Source organism: Eubalaena glacialis, chromosome 15 (assembly GCF_028564815.1).
Source record: "Eubalaena glacialis isolate mEubGla1 chromosome 15, mEubGla1.1.hap2.+ XY, whole genome shotgun sequence".
NCBI lineage: Eukaryota > Metazoa > Chordata > Mammalia > Artiodactyla > Balaenidae > Eubalaena > Eubalaena glacialis.
In genome coordinates, this window is record NC_083730.1 from 74,707,633 (window position 1) to 74,728,787 (window position 21,155).

Sequence of the window (21,155 nt, forward strand, 5' to 3'; positions counted from 1 at the left end):
CTTCATCCATCTTTTCCTTGGATGGCGAGGAGATGTTAATGATGGAACAAAACGTTTATTATATAATTTTAAAAATGAGGAAACTCTCTGGCCCTTTCTTTATCTCACTTTTGGCAGGTTCCATGGTTCCCTCAATGAGGCTTATGTATTTCATCCAGGCACCTAACCCATCTCACTACCTCGGTTACTCACTTGTGCAGCACTTTTCTTGAGTAGCCACCGTAACGCAGGCCCATTACCAGGCAAGTGGGGAAGGACAACTAAACCCAGGTCCCGCTCTCGAAGGGTTTACGGTCTAACAAAGCAGAGCTGTCTATGAGGCCGAAAGTCAAAAAGACAGCAAAGACAAGCAGATGGATGGAGCATGGGCTCTGGAGCCAAACGGACCCTGGTTCAAATCCTGCCCGGGCCTTTTACTGTGATGGTCCTGGGCAAACAGTTCAACATCACTGCACAGGGAAGCATCAGTATCTGTGCTTCCTAGGGCTGCTGTGAGGACTGAGTTAAGAAAGTCCTGGAATAGTGCCTGGCACACAGTCAGTGCCCCCAGTACGGTGCAGGGGTGAAGAATATCCTGATTCTGCTATGTATCAGCTGTATAACCTTGGGGACATTCACCTATCTGGGCCTTGAGTTTCCTCGTCAATAAAATGGGAATAATAATGAACCTGCCTTCACTGGGGTTGTCTGGAGACCAATGTGGTAACATGAATCTAAAGCACTTAGATGGGACTTCTGTGGTGGTGCAGTGATTAAGAATCCGCCTGCCAATGCAGGGGACACGGGTTCGAGTCCGGGAAGATCCCACATGCCGCAGAGCAGCTAAGCCCATGCACCACAACTACTGAGACTGTGCTCTAGAGCCCGCGCTCTAGAGCCCGCGAGCCACAACTACTGAAGCCTGCGTGCCTAGAGCCCGTGCTCTGCAACAAGAGAAGCCACCGTAATGAGAAGCCCGCGAACCACAACGAAGAGTAGCCCCCGATCGCCGCAACTAGAGAAAGCCTGCATGCAGCAATGAAGACCCAAAACAGCCATAAATAAATAAATAAATAAATTTATAAAGAAAAAAAAGAGATGGAAGGGAAGAAGGAAGGAAGGAAATCAAGGATCCAGTTTCAAAATAAAAAACAGACGCAGAGAACAATTTTCTAAAGAGCTGATGCTCCAAAGAGGCTGGCTGAGGGGCTGACAGGGAAAAGTCACCAGCGTAAGAAAGATAACACCAGCATGAGGATTCCCAGAGGCAGGGGAGAGTGACCAGAAAAGCCTGTACGATGAAACGCAAAGACAGTGGCACTCCGGCCTCTGTGGGGAGAAAGGTGGCCTGTGGGGAAGGGCTGGCACATCTGTAAGTCCTTCCACACGAAGCGGACACAGCCCTGCTTCGGGCCTGCTGGCCCTGCTCACAGGCCTGTCGGTACGTGGCTCTCTGCCCTCTGTAGGGCTCTCTGCTGCAGCCGGCAACGGCCTTCCAGTTTGGACTGGAGAGGTTGCAGAAGTCCCATTCGGTCCCTGTTTAGTTTTCTTGTGCATAACCTGGGATGCAGCCTGGTGTGGTGGAAAGGATGCTGGCCTGGAGCATCAGAAGACACGGTCTCCACCAGAGCTGGGACACTAACTGGATGTGTCAGCATTAAGAAGGGGCCTCACTTCCGGGAGCCTCGATTTCCTCGTTCCATACGGGGGACAGCAGCGGCTCTGCTCCTCAGGGGTAAATGCAAAGGTCAAATGAGCTGATACATTCTGCACCCCCAAGCACTACCCGAATGTGAACTACTGCAAACGGGGTGACCTTTGACAAAACTGTCACCCCCTGGGCCTGTGTTTCCTGAGTGGTAAAATGGGACACGCTCCTGCCTTACTGTGCTGTTAACAATGGTTAAATATAATCACCACATAAAGGCTTAAAACAGTGCTTGGCAAAAAAAGGATCTACTATATGTTCATGATTATTTTTCTTGCTGGAACTGTGACCCCTATGACCCCAACATGTAATTTTAAGTCTGGACAGCAGGATTCTATGGAATGAAATTAATTTGTCTTCAAATTAATTCAGCCCTGTACCCAACTGCAGGGCTGTTTATATCCACGATATCATATGTGTGAAAGCTCCAGTTCATGCCCGGGCCAATTAGCACAAATGAGATCGGCTCTGATTTCCAGGCTGGTCCGTCAGCTTCTCTCTGTTCCGTGGCTGCGGCTAGGACTCTCATACCACTCGGCTCTTCCAAAAACGTATGCGGTGAGTAGAGAGGAAAAGTGGCATCAAACACCCTCTGCTGTGCCCTGAGTGGGCATCTCAGCACGGCAGCCACTACAAGCTATCCCCTCTCCTCCTGATTTTTTCTTTTCTTTTCTTTTTTTAAAAATAATACTGTGTATTCCTGGAATTTTCTATGTGGACAACACATTACTATGGCAATGTTTTGTCTTGTTTTGTTTTGAAAGAAAGGAAAAAAAACATAATTAGTCCCTAGGGCTTCCAGATGAAAAAGTGAATCAATCGGTGAAAACCCAACATGGTTCTGGAAAAAACAACTTTAAGCATCCATTCAGGAATGACTATATCACTGGCATCCTTTTCCCATCTGAATTTCTAAATATGGAAAAAGAACAGCTCAAGAGAACAGTTCTAACAAGAAAAAAAGCGAGGAAAGTTAAGAAAAGTGGGTTTCTCTCAAGTAGTCATTTTAAAGTACATTTATTTGATGGTTTTATTTCTCAAACACAGCGCAAATTTAAAGCAAACACAAAGTGTTTCCAGACACTGCCTCCCTGTTTTAATCACCCATCGTGAACTTGCTACCAGGTTAGGCACTAGAGTTACAGCAATAAAAAGGGCTATTCCCCCAAAACGCCGCATTTTTAAAATGTAGAGAAAACCAATTCCAAAGGCAGAATGAAGGAAAGAGCTGATCTAAAGAGACAGGGAGAGTCTGAGATTCTGCAGCAGCTGCAGAGCAGCAAACCCCCTGCAGAAGCCACTGATCCAACACCCCAAGGGGCAGGATGCAGAGAGTCAGGACATTCCTAAATGAACCATGACACTGAGAACAACATTGGTTTTGAGAAAATCAAGAAGTGAGAGTTGGGTTCCGACGTGCCAAGGTTATAATATCCACTTGCCCAATGGCCCAGATGCAATCTGTACAGAATGGAAATAACAAGAAGTCCTGCTGAACGACTGAGTAGGACCAGAGTCCTGGGGAATGCGCTCCCATCACCAGCCACATCACTTCTACCTTTATTTCAAGGCAAAAACTGCAATAGGAAAATTTACAACAGAAGCAAAAATGGGTAAAATAGGGAGTTTATTTTTGTTGATTTCCACAGGAGTTTAAGACTGATTTGAGAAAAGGGAAAAGTGTCCATTTAAACTTCATCATTTGGGACCAATCAGAACATCTAGGTAAAGGCAAATAAGATGCTCCTCCTGCAAGATCTTTCCCTCTCCCAGACTCTGGAAGAACCAGTCAGGCAGCGCCACTGTCTGAATTCGCCAGTTTTTGCATCTGTGTTTGCGGATAAGGGACAGTGTTGAATCAACGTCATTCCCTAAACTTACCTTGCCTGCTCTTTTATTTCATTTTATTTATTTATTTATTTATTTTTGGCCGCACCACTCAGCTTGTGGGATCTTAGTTCCCTCACCAGGGATTGAACCCAGGCCCTCAGCAATGAAAGCGCAGAGTCCTAACCACTGGTCCGCCAGGGAATTCCCCTTGGCTGCCCTTTGTATTATTTAAACACTGTTATTTTCTGAGAGCTAAAATTTTCCCAAGTAAAATACTTAACAGCTACAATCTTTGAAACTCTCTGTGAGGAGAGATAGAGAAAAGAACTCACAGTACCAAAAGTCTGGAAAACCTAGGAGCAGAGTACAGTTTCTGGGAAGAGGGTTTATATCATTGCTATCTGCTCATACAAAACACCACTTCAAAAGTAGTACACCAGGACTTCCCTGGCAGTCCAGTGGTTAAGACTCCGTGCTTCCACCGCAGGGGGCACAAGTTCCGATCCCTGGTTGGGGGACTAAGATCCCACACCACATGCCAAGCAACACGGCCAAAAAACAGAAGAAAAAAAAAAAAGGTAGAACACCAAAGGCAAACCATGCCAATATAATTTACTTTTCGGCTGCTTAAAGAAGCCATCTCTAAAAGATGGACGAATGTACCATAAGGCTGGCATTCCCTCTCTAAAACTGCAATCAATGTAACATGACTGCCACAGAATCAATTCTCACACAGTGAATAAATCACTGCTTAAATGCAGAGGACATAATGGAATTATACTATAAGTTCAAAAAGTGTTTTTTTTAAATTAAGTTAATCATTTTACAGTTCATTTGATAAATTGGTTCTACTGTGTTTTTTTCTACTATATTATCTGCTAAAGATATTCTTACTACCATGAATCCACTATAAGTATATATCAAAACTCACTGTAAAAAATAGTAACTCATTATACTTCCTTGATCCTCTCAATTGGCTTGTTTATTTCATTTAGTTTTTTAAGCATGTAAGGCAACTGAGGCTGAGAGCATTTAAGTGACCTGGGCTTATCTCAGCATCCTTTCTCTACTGGAGCTGGGCCTTGATATCCATCTACACTTGCAGGTCCTGGGCTATTATTACCAGGAGGCTACACTTGGGAAACTACAGAGAACTTTTCTGCTTTTTTTTTTTTTTTTTTAATTAATAATGTTGCTGTTTGAAATCATTTGATTTGTTGTACACTGGTCTTTCATCTTCAGGAGAACAAAGGGGAAAATGAGGTATTAAGAAGCAGGTGGGGAGAGGGCATACAGCAGAAGCAAGAAGAACTACAATTCTGCAGCCTGTGGAAGGAAAAACCACATTCACAGAAAGACAGACAAAATGAAAAGGCAGAGGACTTCGTACCAGATGAAGGAACAAGATAAAACCCCAGAAAACAACTAAATGAAGTGGAGATAGGCAACCTTCCAGAAAAAGAATTCAGAATAATGATAGTGAACATGATCCAGGACCTTGGAAAAAGAATGCAGGCAAAGATCAAGAAGATACAAGAAATGTTTAACAAAGACCTAGAAGAATTAAAGAACATCTAGAAGAATTAAAGAACAAACAAACAGATATGAACAATATAATAACTGAAATGAAAAATACACTAGAAGGAATCAAGAGCAGAATAACTGAGGCAGAAGAACAGATAAGTGACCTGGAAGACAGAATGGTGGAATTCACTGCCATGGAACAGAATAAAGAAAAAAGAATGAAAAGAAATGAAGACAGCCTAAGAGACCTCTGGGATAACATTAAACGCAACAACATTCGCATTATAGGAGTCCCAGAAGGAGAAGAGAGAGAGAAAGGACCAGAGAAAATATTTGAAGAGATTATAGTCGAAAACTTCCCTAACGTGGGAAAGGAAATAGCCACCCAAGTCCAGGAAGCACAGAGTCCCAGGCAGGAGAAACCCAAGGAGAAACACGCCGAGACACAAAGTAATCAAATTGACAAAAATTAAAGACAAAAATTATTGAAAACAACAAGGGAAAAATGACAACACACAAGGGAACTCTCATAAGGTTAACAGGTGATTTCTCGGCAGAAACTCTACAAGCCAGAAGGGGGTGGCATGATATATTTAAAGTGATGAAAGGGAAGAACCTACAACCAAGATTACTCTACCTGGCAAGGATCTCATTCAGATTTGACGGAGAAATCAAAAGCTTTACAGACAAGCAAAAGCTAAGAGAATTCAGCACCACCAAACCAGCTCTACAACAAATGCTAAAGGAACTTCTCTAAGTGGGAAACACAAGAGAAGAAAAGGATCTACAAAAACAAACCCATAACAATTAAGAAAATGGTAATAGGAACATACATATCGATAATTACCTTAAACGTGAATGGATTAAATGCTCCAACCAAAAGATGTAGGCTCACTGAATGGATACAAATACAAGACCCATATATATGTTGTCTACAACAGACCTACTTCAGACCTAGGGACACATACAGACTGAAAGTGAGGGGATGGAAAAAGATATTCCATGCAAATGGAAATCAAAAGAAAGCTGGAGTAGCAATACTCATTATCAGATAAAATAGACTTTAAAATAAAGAATGTTACAAGAGACAAGGAAGGACACTACGTAATGCTCAAGGGATCAATCCAAGAAGAAGATATAACAATTATAAATATATATGCACCCAACATAGGAGCACCTCAAAACATAAGGCAACTGCTAACAGATATAAAAGAGGAAATTGACAGTAACACAATAAGTGGGGGACTTTAACACTTCACTTACACCAATGGACAGATCATCCAGACAGAAAATTAATAAGGAAACACCAGCTTTAAATGACACAACAGACCAGATAGATTTAATTGATATTTATAGGACATTCTATCCAAAAACAGCAGATTACACTTTCTTCTCAAGTGCACACGGAACATTCTCCAGGATAGATTAGATCACATCTTGGGTCACAAATCAAGCCTCAGTAAATTTAAGAAAATTGAAATCATATCAAGCATCTTTTCCAACCACAACACTATGAGATTAGAAATCAATTACAGGGGGCTTCCCTGGTGGCACAGTGGTTGAGAATCTGCCTGCCAATGCAGGTGACACAGGTTCAAGCCCTGGTCTGGGAAGATCCCACATGCCGCAGAGCAACTGGGCCCGTGAGCCACAACTACTGAGCCTGCACGTCTGGAGCCTGTGCTCTGCAACAAGGGAGGCCGCGACAGTGAGAGGCCCGCGCACCGCGATGAAGAGTGGCCCCCGCTTGCCGCAACTAGAGAAAGCCCTCGCACAGAAACGAAGACCCAACACAGCCAATAAATAAATAAATTAATTAATTAATTAATTAATTAATTAATTAAAAAAAATCAATTACAGGGAAAAAAATGTAAAAAACACAAACACATGGAAGCTAAACAATACGTTACTAAATAACCAAGAGATCACTGAAGAAATCAAAGAGGAAATCAAAAAATATCTAGAGACAAATGACAACGAAAACACGATGATCCAAAACCTATGGGATGCAGCAAAAGCAGTTCTAAGAGGGAAGTTTACAGCAATACAATCCTACCTCAAGAAACAAGAAAAATCTCAAATAAACAATCTAACCTTACACCTAAAGGAGCTAGAGAAAGAAGAACAAACAAAACCCAAAGTTAGCAGAAGGAAAGAAATCATAAAGATCAGAGCAGAAATAAATGAAATAGAAACAAAGAAAACAATAGCAAAGATCAATAAAACTAAAAGCTGGTTCTTTGAGAAGATAAACAAAACTGATAAACCATTAGCCAGAATCATCAAGAAAAAGAGGGAGAGGACTCCTATCAAAAAAATTAGAAATGAAAAAGGAGAAGTTACAACAGACACCGCAGAAATACAAAGCATCCTAAGAGACTACTATAAGCAACTCTATGCCAATAAAATGGACAACCTGGAAGAAATGGACAAATTCTTAGAAAGGTATAACCTTCCAAGACTGAACCAGGAAGAAGTAGGAAATATGAACAGACCAATCACAAGGAATGAAATTGAAACTGTGATTAAAAATCTTCCAACAAACAAAAGTCCAGGACCAGATGGCTTCACAGGTGAATTCTATCAAATATTTAGAGAAGAGCTAACACCCATCCTTCTCAAACTCTTCCAAAAAATTGCACAGGAAGGTACACTCCCAAACTCATTCTGTGAGGCCACCATCACCTTGATACCAAAACCAGACAAAGATACTACAAAAAACGAAAATTACAGACCAATATCACTGATGAATATAGATGCAAAAATCCTCAACAAAATACTAGCAAACAGAATCCAACAACACATTAAAAGGATCATAACACCATGATCAAGTGGGGTTTATCCCAGGAATGCAAGGATTCTTCAATATACGCAAATCAATCAATGTGATATACCATATTAACAAATTGAAGGAGAAAAACCGTATGATCATCTCAATAGATGCAGAAAAAGCTTTTGACAAAATTCAACACCCATTTATGATAAAAACTCTCCAGAGAAAAGGGAACCCTCTTGCACTGTTGGTGGGAATGTAAATTGATACAGCCACTATGAAGAACAGTATGGAGCTTCCTTAAAAAACTAAAAATAGAACTACCATATGACCCAGCAATACCACTACTGGGAATATACCCTGGGAAAACCATAATTCAAAAAGTCACATACCACAATGTTCACTGCAGCTCTATTTACAATAGCCAGGACATGGAAGCAACCTAAGTGTCCATCAACAGATGAATGGATAAAGAAGATGTGGCACTTATATACAATGGAATATTACTCAGCCATAAAAAGAAACGAAATTGAGTTATTTGTAGTGAGGTGGGCTGTCATACAGAGTGAAGTAAGTCAGAAAGAGAAAAACAAATACCATATGCTAACACATATATATATGGAATCTTAAAAAAAAAAAAAAGGTGCTGAAGAACCTAGGGGCAGGACAGGAATAAAGACGCAGACATAGAGAATGGACTTGAGGACACAGGGAGTGGGAAGGGTAAGCTGGGATGAAGCGAGAGAGTGGCATGGACATATATACACTACCAGATGTAAAACAGATAGCTAGTGGGAAGCAGCCACATAGCACAGGGAGATCAGCTCGGTGCTCTGTGACCACCTAGAGGGGTGGGATAGGGAGAGTGGGAGGGAGACGCAAAAGAGGGAGGAGATATGGTGATATATGTATACGTATAGCTGATTCACTTTGTTATAAAGCAGAAACTAACACACCATTGTAAAGCAATTATACTCTAATAACGATGTTTAAAAAAAAAAATAATAATAATAAAAAAAACTCTCCAGAAAGTGGGCAGAGAGGGAACCTACCTCAACATAATAAAGGCCATATATGACAAACCCACAGCAAACATCATTCTCAATGGTGAAAAACTGAAAGCATTTCCTCTAAGATCAGGAACAAGACAAGAATGTCCACTCTCGCCACTATTATTCAACATAGTTTTGGAAGTCCTAGCCACGGCAATCAGAGAAGAAAAAGAAATAAAAGGAATACAAATTGGAAAAGAAGAATTAAAACTGTCACTGTTTGCAAATGACATGATACTACACATAGAGAATCCTAAAGGTGCCACCAGAGAACTACTAGAGCTAATCAATGAATCTGGTAAAGTTGCAGGATACAGAATTAATGCACAGAAATCTCCTGCATTCCTATACACTAACAATGAAAGATCAGGAAGAGAAATGAAGGAAACAATCCATTCACCATTGCAACAAAAAGAATAAAAACCTAGGAATAAACCTATGTAAGGAGGTAAAAGACCTATACTCAGAAAACTATAAGACACTGATGAAAGAAATCAAAAATGACACAAACAGATGGAGAGATATACCATGTTCTTGGATTGCAAGAATCAATATTGTGAAAATGACTATACTACCCAAAGCAATCTACAGATTCAATGCAATCCCTATCAAATTACCAGTGGCATTTTTTACAGAACTAGAACAAAAAATCTTAAAATTTGTATGGAGACACAAAAGACCCTGAATAGCCAAAGCAGTCTTGAGGGAAAAAAACGGAGGTGGAGGAATCAGACTCCCTGACTTCAGACTATACTACAAAGCTACAGTAATCAAGACAATATGGTACTGGCACAAAAACAGAAATATAGATCAATGGAACAGGATAGAAAGCCCAGAGATAAGCCCATGCACCTATGGTCAACTAATCAATGACAAAGGAGGCAAGGATATACCATGGAGAAAAGACAGTCTCTTCAATAAGTGGTGCTGGGAAAACTGGACAGTTACATGTAAAAGAATGAAATTAGAACACTCCCTAACACCATAAACAAATATAAACTCAAAATGGATTAGAGACCTAAATGTAAGACTGGACACTATAAAACTCTTAGAGGAAAACATAGGAAGAACACTCTTTAACATAAATCACAGAAAGATCTTTTTTGATCCACCTCCTAGAGTAATGGAAATAAAAACAAAAGTAAACAAATGGGACCTAATGAAACTTAAAAGTTTTTGCAAAGCAAAGGAAACTACAAACAAGACAAAAAGACAACCCTCAGAATGGGAGAAAATATTTGCAAACGAATCAATGGACAAAGGATTAATCTCCAAAATATATAAACAGCTCATGCAGCTCAATATTAAAAAAAACAAACAACCCAATCAGAAAATGGGCAGAAGACCTAAATAGACATTTCTCCAAAGAAGACATACAGATGGCCAAGAGGCACATGAAAAGCTGCTCAACATCACTAATTATTAGAGAAATGCAAATCAAAACTACAATGAGGTATCACCTCACACCAGTTAGAATGGGCATCATCAGAAAATCTACAAACAACCAATGCTGGAGAGGGTGTGGAGAAAAGGGAACCCTCTTGCACTGTTGGTGGGAATGTAAATTGATACAGCCACTATGGAGAACAGTATGGAGGTTCCTTAAAAAGCTAAAAATAGGGGCTTCCCTGGTGGCACAGTGGTTGAGAATCAGCCTGCCAATGCAGGGGACACGGGTTCGAGCCCTGGTCTGGGAAGATCCCACATGCCGCGGAGCAACTAGACCCGTGAGCCACAACTACTGAGCCTGCACGTCTGGAGCCTGTGCTCCGCAACAAGAGAGGCCGCGACAGCGAGAGGCCCGCGCACCGCGATGAAGAGTGGCCCCCACTCGCCGCAACTAGAGAAAGCCCTTGCACAGAAATGAAGACCCAACACAGCCAAAAATAATAAATAAATAAATAAATAATTAAAAAAAAAAAAAAAAGCTAAAGATAGAACTACCATATGACCCAACAATCCCGCTACTGGGCATATACCCAGAGAAAACCATAATTCAAAAATACACATGCACCCCAATGTTCATTGCAGCACTATTTACAATAGCCAGGACATGGAATCAACCTAAATGCCCATCGACAGATGAATGGATAAAGAAGATGTGGTACGTATATACAATAGAATATTACTCAGCCATAAAAAGGAAGAAAATTGGGTCATTTGTAGAGACGTGGATGGACCTAGAGACTGTCATACAGAGTGAAGTTAAGTCAGAAAGAGAAAAACAAATATCGTATATTAACGCATATATGTGGAACCTAGAAAAATGGTACAGATGAACTGGTTTGCAGGGCAGAAATAGAGACACAGATGTAGAGAACAAATGTAGGGACACCAAGCGGGGAAAGTGGCAGGGATGGGGGTGGTGGTGGGATGAATTGGGAGATTGGGATTGACATATATACACTAATATGTATAAAATAGATAACTAATAAGAACCTGCTGTATAAAAAATAAATTAAATAAAATTCAAAAATTAAAAAAAAAAAAGCACGTGGGGTAGAAGATAAAATACTTCTTTAAATTTTTTTTTCAACTGCTGAGTTGTTAAAGCATTTTGTAATTACCCCAATAATAATAACAAATGATTTGGGGGACATTAAGTGATTAAAATATCAGCACCATAGTTAAGGGAGTGAAAAAAAAAACTAGGAGGAAGATTTATCCCAAAGCATTATTTAATTTACAAAATGTTCACTCTGGCAATACCAATAAAAGGGCAACGTCAGAGGATTCTGGGACGATGGTGGTGTCAGTGGCAGCACAGTTTTGGGATCTTCCCAGGTCCCTCAAGAAAAACACAGAGGAGGCAGATAACAAAACAAAAACACAGGGACAATATATACACAAAACTAGGTGATAACCCAAATGCAAGTGTGTGGAGGAAAACCACCAACAGCCACACAACCCGTGTGTTGTCGGCCTCTGTGCGAAAAAAATCATGGGGCAGCAATGGGGTGCCCCACAGATCTGAGAAGAGCAGGCCAATATGAGGCCACAACGGAAACGGGAAGGGGCTTTGCCTTCTCCAACAGCAGGTGAGAACAGGGACCTGAAACGAAAAAGGTATGAAGGGGCTGGAGAAATCTAAACCTCAATACCCTAGAAACCAACCAGAGAGGACTCCCTTCTGAGACAGGCCCACACTGAGTGGAAATTCCAAGAAATGGAATCAAATCTGAGCAGGACAGAAATAAGATGGACAAAGGAATCAGAAAGACCAAAAAAAAGCAGGTCAGGAAATCTGAGAGCAAGCCACCATGTTTCTGAACACTACCTGAAAAGGACAGAAGAGGGAGCTCTGTGAAGTTAGAACAGCTTTATGAACCAAGCCAGCTTCTGAAAGCTCGGGAAAACTAAATTCACATAAATATAAGAGAGGGAGGAAAAAAAAAAAAATCCAGGCTCCAAAATTACTATGAGAAAAAAAGAGAATACATCCCTGCAGACAGTACAAGAATGCTAACAAGATTCCATCCCTTGGAACTGCTCCTCAGGGTGGGGCCCTGTCCCGGAAGGGAGCCCTCTCTGGTTGGTTTCCAGAGTACTGGGGTCTAGAATCTACCAGAGAAGGAGCTTCAGATGATCCAAGTGCCTTTTTTTTTTTTAAACTGCTTTCAGTAATCATAATGGTGGTGATACTCTTAGTATTTTTAGTGTGAGACTATTGTATGTATACTGTGAAAAAGCAAATGAGATAGATTAGGATATTCTAATTCATCCCGAACCCCTGAGAGCCAGGATTCTTGGTGTGAAAGAAAGGAGACAGAGATGTATTATTAAAGAAGTTAGGTAAAAACCATACAGTCCTGAATTTGAACTGGAAAGATTAAGATGAAGTCACAAGGTATTATATCTTTAAATATATATGTATATTCTAGCCAAATTTACTGCAAAGTCTTAAAAACAATGATCGCTACGTTAACAATTAGCATCCCTAAGCACTCAGAGAGTGATCTAGAAACTCCATTTTCCATTAAAACAAACCAGAGCTTCTGAGAGAAGAGGCGGATTTGAGGTGTGGGGTCAGGGATGGGCCTGGGACACCTGGACATACCGAAGAGCAAGGAAGCAACAGAAACAAGTAGGGTCACTTCAGAAGGACTCAGGAACTGTGAAGAGGTTCCCATTAACATAGACTGAATCCCCTGAGCTTTGAGAAAAGAATTGTAATAGATCGAAACCCATTCAGTTCAAAATGAAATGAAAGGGGGGAAAAAACCTCCAAACGAAAAACTAATTGGTCACCTTCTGAGGAAGATAAAGAACCAATTCATTATTTTGAAAACTGGGTAAATAAAAGGAAAGAATCAAGCATTTACCCTGCTTTCCTATATGAACTATACTCCTGGGTAACTAAATAGTAGATAAGATAGAAGAACATCACCTTAAAAATCTTACCAGCTGAAAACTGAAAACAAAATCATAGCATTTCATATCACCATTTTGAGACGCCCTAATGAGTTGCTGGACCTAGGTGCTGGGCATCAATAACTGCACAAATCAAAAAAGAGCAAAAAAACAGGCATCTTGACACCTCGTGCCTCCTGAGGGGAGACCAGAGCACGAGCTCTAGGCTTGTCAAAGGGATGGAATCTGAATCTAATCATGCTCTAGGATCCAGCTGCCAACTCGCAGGGAATCTGAAAGACAGAGTAGCAGGCTGAACTGGACCACGAGGGTGCAATCAGCAAACTCTGGACTTCTGGAAGCAACAGGTCAAAGATCAGGCTTCTTCAACAAGAAAAGGATGGAGGAGGAACCTGTAGATTAGGAAAGACTTAAAAGGCATATCAAGTTTTTAAAACTTGGAAGACTAAGCTCTAGCATCTAGAGATGCACACTTGAGTGATTAAAACCACAAAGAAAGGCAAGGAAGTGAGTTTTACTGGTTACTTGGAGAGGGAGGGGTGGATGGGGACTGGGATGGGGCACAGGGAAGAGACTGAGAAGCCTGGGAAAGTTCCATTTCTTGACCTGGGTGGCAGTCACAGGGTGTTCACTCAGTAATAAATCTCCCAACTCAGTTCACTTTTTTTTTTTATGAATTTATTTATTTTTAATTTATTTAGTTTTGGCTGCGTTGGGTCTTTGTTGCTGTGTGCGGGCTTTCTCTAGTTGTGGCGAGCGGGGGCTACTCTTCGTTGTGGTGTGCGGGCTTCTCATTGCAGTGGCTTCTCTTGTTGCGGAGCACGGGCTCTAGGCGCGTGGGCTTCAGTAGTTGTGGCGCACGGGCTTAGTTGCTCCGCGGCATGTGGGATCTTCCTGGACCAGGGATCAAACCTGTGTCCCCTGCATTGGCAGGCAGATTCCCAACCACTGTGCCACCAGGGAAGTCCCTCAATTCACTTTTTCACTTAATTGAACTCACTTAACTGTTTGTTTAGTGTTTTATAATACAAAGGGTTTTTTTTAAAGGGCAATGTGACCAATAATGCTGGAGATGGGGAGGGATGGATCAAACCCGCTTTTCCAAGAAAGGTTAAGACTCTTAGTTTAAGATTTGGGCATCAGGTCTAAATACTGTTCCTTTCCCTTAGCAAAATGTGTCTGTAGCCATTCAAATGATCAATTTAGCAAGGCATGTTAAATGGAACAATTCCTTTTAATAGCAGCATATTTCTTTAATACACTTTGGCTGCCAAAATCATGAGACCACAGGAGGAGTTATCCTCAGCCAAAAGTCCATGAGGAAAAATGGGTAAACGTTTAAATGGCACAGTTCAGGAATTAATTTCTGTTTATGTAAAATAACTGTAATTAACAAAGCCTTCCAAACAATGTTTCTAAGTCTGGTTCAGTGCACAGAAAACCAAGAGGGGGATAACCAAAGTGCAGTTCTCGCAGCTCTCCACCTGCCAGGTGTGAGGCTGCCTGAGGGACGACCTGCCGCCACTCCAGGCATGACTTCAGGGCTCCCTGTCTGCTCTCTTGCCCAGTCTTTGCAGCAGATGTTGGGCTAGGATTAAAAATGGATCCAAACTCATAATTACATTTGAAGGCTAAGAAGAACATAATCAAGAACAAGAAGCTTCACATTCACAAGTACTCCAAAGCCTGGTTTCATACATAACCTACGTTTGGAATCTAAACTGGGGAACATACAGAACTTACTTTAACAATCTTTCAAGTTGGTTATTCGTACATCTGCATAAAAAGGACTTCGTTAACCAGGGTCCACTAGACATTAGCTTGGAAATAAGTACCTACAAAAACTCTTTACTGTCTTTCAATATCTGTTTCATATCCCATCTATCTATATAACCTTTGGCATCGTATTTCACTGTAATATGCAATTCATGCTAGCAATTTTTTCTCTCCTTTTTGAGAGGGGAGGGAGGTCATGTGGTGCAATGACATTCACAGAATTATTTGAAAGTCATTTTACTTTCCCTAAAATCTTCCCATCAAGCAGATGTGTCAGCTGTTAACAAGGATGCACACACACACAAGCAAAAGAAGAAAAAAGACAATAGAGTACAACTCCTTGATATAAACTTGTAAAACGGCTTATCTGCAGTTAAACTTCAGTGTCGTTAAATTCTTGTATAGTCCAATGGACAATCAAAACTCTATGATTTTCTGCATTTCAAGCCTCCACACACACATTCTTTGAAGGCAGTAGGTGAGTCTCGCTGGCCTGTGTGCCCACCACACCGAGGGAACTTACCATAACCGTGCAGTCCTCTGAGCCGCTGGCAATGACCTGATCATTATGTGGGCACCAGTCTATGTCCAGCACTGGTCCTGTGTGACCACACACTGTGGGGTAGGATTTGTCAATTCGACCAGTCTGAAAGGAGAGAGAAACAGACCTATTATGTAACATCAGTGCCACAGAGTTTGTATGTTTTGTCAGACCCACTTCTCCTTTATTACTTCTACCCCAAACTCTCAAGAATCTACAAATTATGACGTTCATATCAGCCAACGTCAACTGTTAAGAAATGTCAACTTGCATTTCTAGAAACAGTTACTACCAAGGATACTCCATCAAATTAAGGATCTACATTTCCAGAACCACAGAGATTTTATTTAATCAACGGCATTAATAGACACAGCAAAAGAGAATACAAGAGTCTTTTTACCACAATACAATTCTAACAATAGCCTATTGTAAATTATAGGTGTGTTTTTACTGTTTAAAAAAAAACCAAACCTGGTATTATTCAAAATGTAAAATATAACCTTTAATATGATAAGCTAATGCCCTTGAATATACAAATTAACAGTTCTGGAAGTGGATGGCACTTCCAGTGAGCAAGCAAAGTGAAGGTAATAAAAAGAAAAGCTTTAACCACTGCTCAGGGGCCGAAGGACATAGAACGTTTCAATGTCTCGGTCTATTCCATCAACAGAAACGCCAGCCGGGCCTTCTAATTAACCACCTTAGCTCTCAGCCATTACCCAGATCCACATCTCATTAAGAACACAACTTCTAATGTTGGTCATAGCAACCGTCACAACGTGCTCATGTTACACACTTGAACCTAACAAGCCAATCTGGCTTATCGGACCAATTTTGTCTGGTGTTAACCAAGACAAATGCTATTACAACAACAGCTGTACAAAAGCTGCTTCCTTTTAAAAAGGTTAATGCCAGTCCTTGCTGACGTTCTTCTACATATGCTAAACGCAGGTGAACAGAAAGGAATCACCACAATGCAAAAGTGAACCTATTTTTTGGTTGATGCTACTCTCCTGTTATGGCCAGCTGTCACAACACGGGGGCAGGCTTCTTGGAAAATTTTCAACATCAGTAAATTCGGATTTCTCCACTTTGACTTGACTGTGGAAATCTCCAGAGAAGCAGTGTGCTAAAGCACAAAGACCACAGGCTCCAGAGTCAGACAGATATGGATTCAAGTCCAGGCTCTCTTGGTTAAACAGTGTGTGATCTCAGACAGGTAATCTCTCTAAGCTTCAGCTCGTCATCTGTAAAATGAGTAACAGTAATACTTACCTCCCAGGATTACCGTGAAGAGTAAATGAGAAATGAGGTAAATCATAACCTAGCATTACAACGATCTGTATAAGGTGTGTAAAAAATTAATTAGAGTACCCAGAATACAGTAAATACTCAATAAAAAGCTGGCACTTATTACTAGTTCTTCCTGTATAACATGTTAACTTACTCAATCATTAAGAGTTACAAGCGTGTGTTATCCGTGAACTCTGGGCCAGACACTGAGCTGAGTGTTGGAGACACAGAGGTGAGCAGGGCGCCCTGTCCTGGCCGAGCGTGGAGTCCATCTAAAGCTCCAGTTAGAGCACAGCACAAGACGTGCAGCACCAGGACAGGCCCAAGGCGGCAGGAACACAGAAGAGGACATTCAAGCAGCTGTGTGGGGGCTCCAGCCTTTGGGAAGGTTTTCTGCACAGAAAGGTGAGTTCTGAGTTGAGGTGTGAAGGTGCACCAGCCTACGGACCTGAGGCCTGGGTTTTTTCACACGCTCCCCCTTTCTCTTGCAAAACTAATTCAACCCAGAGTTTCAGTCTCCTGAATTGCATCACCCAAAACAGGAATTCATAAAAGAAAATGCCAAGGAAGAAACAGAATATTACAGAGAACCTGGGTCTTGTATGAGAAGCCACATGGGTCACTGACAGGCCGAGAAGCAGTGAGGGTCAGGGACCAGGCTGCCAGGGCTGGGGTGTGGCGCTGCCATTTTCTCCCCTGAGGCTCTGGCCAAATTACTGCATCTGGCGACCTCAGTTTCTCACCTGTAAAACGAGAACGCTAGAATTCTTTCTTCAAGAGCTGATGTGAGAATTAACTGAGACAATCAAGGTAAAGCACTTGGTACTGTCCCAGCACCTCTAGTGCTCAAAAAATGTTACCCAAAATTTAACAACTGCCGGAATCCATTCTACCAACATCCCTGACCGTATCCTTCCTTAAAGAAGGAACTGCTACTAAGCACCCAAGCCAGGTAGTTTTACCTAATTCCCCCTGTGAGTGCTCCTCCCCTGGAGTTCCTACCCCATGTAATGGTCTACTACTCAAGGTGCTGGCGGTGAACTCACAGGTGTTTTGTTTTCTAATATTATTATTGTTTTATTATGTATTATTATTTAAACTATAGATATAGTTACTCTCTTGAATGTGTGATATTTAGTAATTTAAAACATTCTGAGACACAAAGGCCAGGCTGAGGCCTGACACACATTGCAACAGACATTCCAGAAGGAGAGAATGCAAGAGAAACAAAAAACTGAAGAGGTGAGGGCTGAGGATTTTCCAAGTTTAACTGAGGGCATAAGTCTTCAGATTGAAGAGGCACAGGTCCCAAGTAGAATATCCTAGTGCAATTCAGAACACCTAAAACAAAGATAAAATCTCAAACAAAAGCAGCCATAGAGAAAAGACAGATTACCTACAGAGAGAATAACTAGACTAACTGTGAGCAGACTTCTCAAAAGCAAGTACAGAAACAAAGACATCAGAAACTATCTCAGAAATGGGAAGAAAAACAACCACCTGTGCATTCTATACCCAGATAAACTATCATTCAAAAGTGATGACCAAAAAAACAAACAAACAAACAAAAACCCCAACATTTTTAAACAAAAAGATACAGAAAATTTACCATTTAAAGACTCTTATTCAAAGAATTAAGTTCTTGGACTTATCTCTAAGAATTTCAAAATTAATTTCAAAGAACTAAGTTCAAGGACTTATTTCAGGAAAAGAAAGTGAACCAGAAGAAAGAACTGGGATACCAAAACAAGCAGTGAGCAAAAAAATTGGTAAATGTGGTCAATGTAAATAGGCATTGACTGTATAGAACAGTAGTAATTATGACTAACTGGAGTACAGGTAAGACAAGGCAGAACTAAAACACTAAACAACAATAACATGTAAGATAGAAAGATATGGGACTTCCCTGGTGGCGCAGTGGTTGAGAATCTGCCTGCCAATGCAGGGGACACGGGTTCGATCCCTGCTCTGGGAAGATCCCGCATGCTGCGGAGCAACTGGGCCCGTGAGCCACAACCACTGAGCCTGCGCATCTGGAGCCTGTGCTCCGCAACAAGAGAGGCCGCGATAGTGAGAGGCCCGCGCACCACGATGAAGAGTGGCCCCCGCTCGCCGCAACTAGAGAAAGCCCTCACACAGAAACGAAGACCCAACACAGCCATAAATAAATAAATAAATAAATAAATAAATTTATTAAAAAAAAAAAAGAAAGATATGATCAGAATTCAAAGGTTTCAGGGCCCTTCCCTAGAAAAAGGCAGAAAATTTGACTAGTTTTAGACTTTAAGTCATGTAAGTATGTTAAAATTAAGGGTAAACACTAAAAGAGAATATATAACTTCCAAAAAGTGTATGGAGTGGGAGGAAGATTAGTGGAATTTTAAAAACTCATTGAATATAAGAGAAAGAGGAAATAAAAAGAAAAAAAGGCAAGAAAAAGCATGAAAACTAGAAAGCACAAAATAAGATGGTGGAAATAAAACCAACCATAAATCACAAACTGCGGTAAATATGAATGACTTAAACTCACCCGCTAAAAGACGAGGTGTTTCAGATCAGATTAAAACCAGCTATAAGACACATTTACAAAATAATAATACAAAAAGGCAACTAAAGGAGGGGAAGGGATATAAAAATATGTACCAGGTGGTTATACTAGAACAAATAGATTTTAAGGTGAAATGCATTATTTAAGATTACATTTTAACATTTAAAGAAACAATTCAGAGAAAAGCTACAGTCACTATGGACTTTAACTCATCTAACTACATAAGCTTCAAAATAATTAAAGCAGAAATTGACAGAAGTACAAGGAGAAAATGACAAAACCATAATCTTAAGAGATTCTAATAAAGATTTAAGAGATCAAACAGACAAAAATCAGTATGAATATAAACGGCTTTAACAAAAGTAACAAGCTTGATCTAATGGATATTTACAACTTGTAGCCAACATTTTAAAACACACATTTTTTTTGTTTCCAAGCACACTAATAAACTTTTTTTCAAAAAATCACCAATTAGGATACCACAAAGCAAATCTCAGAAACTACCAAGGAATCAATACTGTACAGAGCACGTTCTGAGTAGAACGCAATACAATTAAAAATTAACAGAAAAATATAAGCCAAAAATCTCCAATGCGTCTGAAAAGTTTGTTTTTTTTTTAAAATGTTTGCCAACCTATCCAAGTCCTCGACATCACTCCTACCCTGCCTACTGTACCAGGAACATAAACAGTATCAGGCTGCTGCTTCTCCTCTCTTTTTTTTTTTTAAATAAATTTATTTATTTATTTTTGGCTGCGTTGGGTCTTCGTTGCTGAGCGCAGGCTTTCTCTAGTTGCAGCGAGCAGGGGCTTCTTCGTGGCGGTGGCTTTTCTTGTTGCAGAGCACGGGCTCTCGGTGCACAGGCTTCAGCAGTTGTGGCATGCGGGCTCAGTAGTTGCGGCTCGCAGGCTCTACAGCACAGGCTCAGTAGCTGTGGCTCACGGGCTTAGTTGCTCCACGGCATGTGGGATCTTCCCGGACCAGGGCTCGAACCCGTGTCCCCTGCATTGGCAGGCAGATTCTTAACCACTGCACCACCAGGGAAGTCCCCGAAAAATTTTTAATTTACTAAATAATTCACATAGAAAATCATAATAGCCAATAGAAAAAGGTTAAAATTGGTCAGTAAAAACATGCCATGTCAAAACTTGTGGGATATAGCTAAAACAAATCTTAAAATTCCAGATGAAATAAGCAAGCTCCTAGAAAATGTGTGATGTATCAAAACTTCTTCAATAAACAGAAAACCTAAAGAGACCCAGAACCATAAAAGAACCAGTACCGTGGGCTTCCCTGGTGGTGCAGTGGTTAAGAATCCGCCTGCCAATGCAGGGGACTCGGGTTCAAGCCCTGGTCCGGGAAGGTCCCACATGCCACGGAGCAACTAAGCCCATGTGCCACAACTACTGAGCCTGCACTCTAGAGCCCGCAAGCCACAACTACTGAAGCCCACACACTGCAACTACTAAAGCCCGCGCACCTAGAGTCCATGCTCTGCAACAAGAGAAGCCACCGCAATGAGAAGCCTGCGCACCGCAACGAAGAGTAGCCCCCGCTCGCCACAACTAGAGAAAGCCCGCGTGCAGCAATGAAGACCCAACGCAGCCAAAGGTAAAAATAATAATAATAAAAAAAGAACCAGTACTGTAACTCCATACATCACTGCCCACCCAAAATCCATCAGTAAATACCAAAAATAATAGGCCCAGATGGTTTTACAGATGAGTTTTCCCAAACATTCAAGGAAGAAATCATCTCAA

The 21,155-nt window shown here is 41.0% G+C and overlaps 1 protein-coding gene across 3 annotated transcripts in view; it reads right to left on the reverse strand.

Moving 5' to 3' along the window:
* The window catches only part of CORO1C (coronin 1C), an 81,105-nt gene that overhangs the window by 15,645 nt on the left and 44,305 nt on the right, over positions 1 to 21,155 (reverse strand). For all 3 annotated transcript variants that reach the window (XM_061169427.1, XM_061169429.1, XM_061169428.1), the window contains one exon: positions 15,537 to 15,659. In XM_061169427.1, the coding sequence (XP_061025410.1) occupies positions 15,537 to 15,659 (123 nt within the window). The remainder of the gene's footprint in view (positions 1 to 15,536; positions 15,660 to 21,155) is intronic.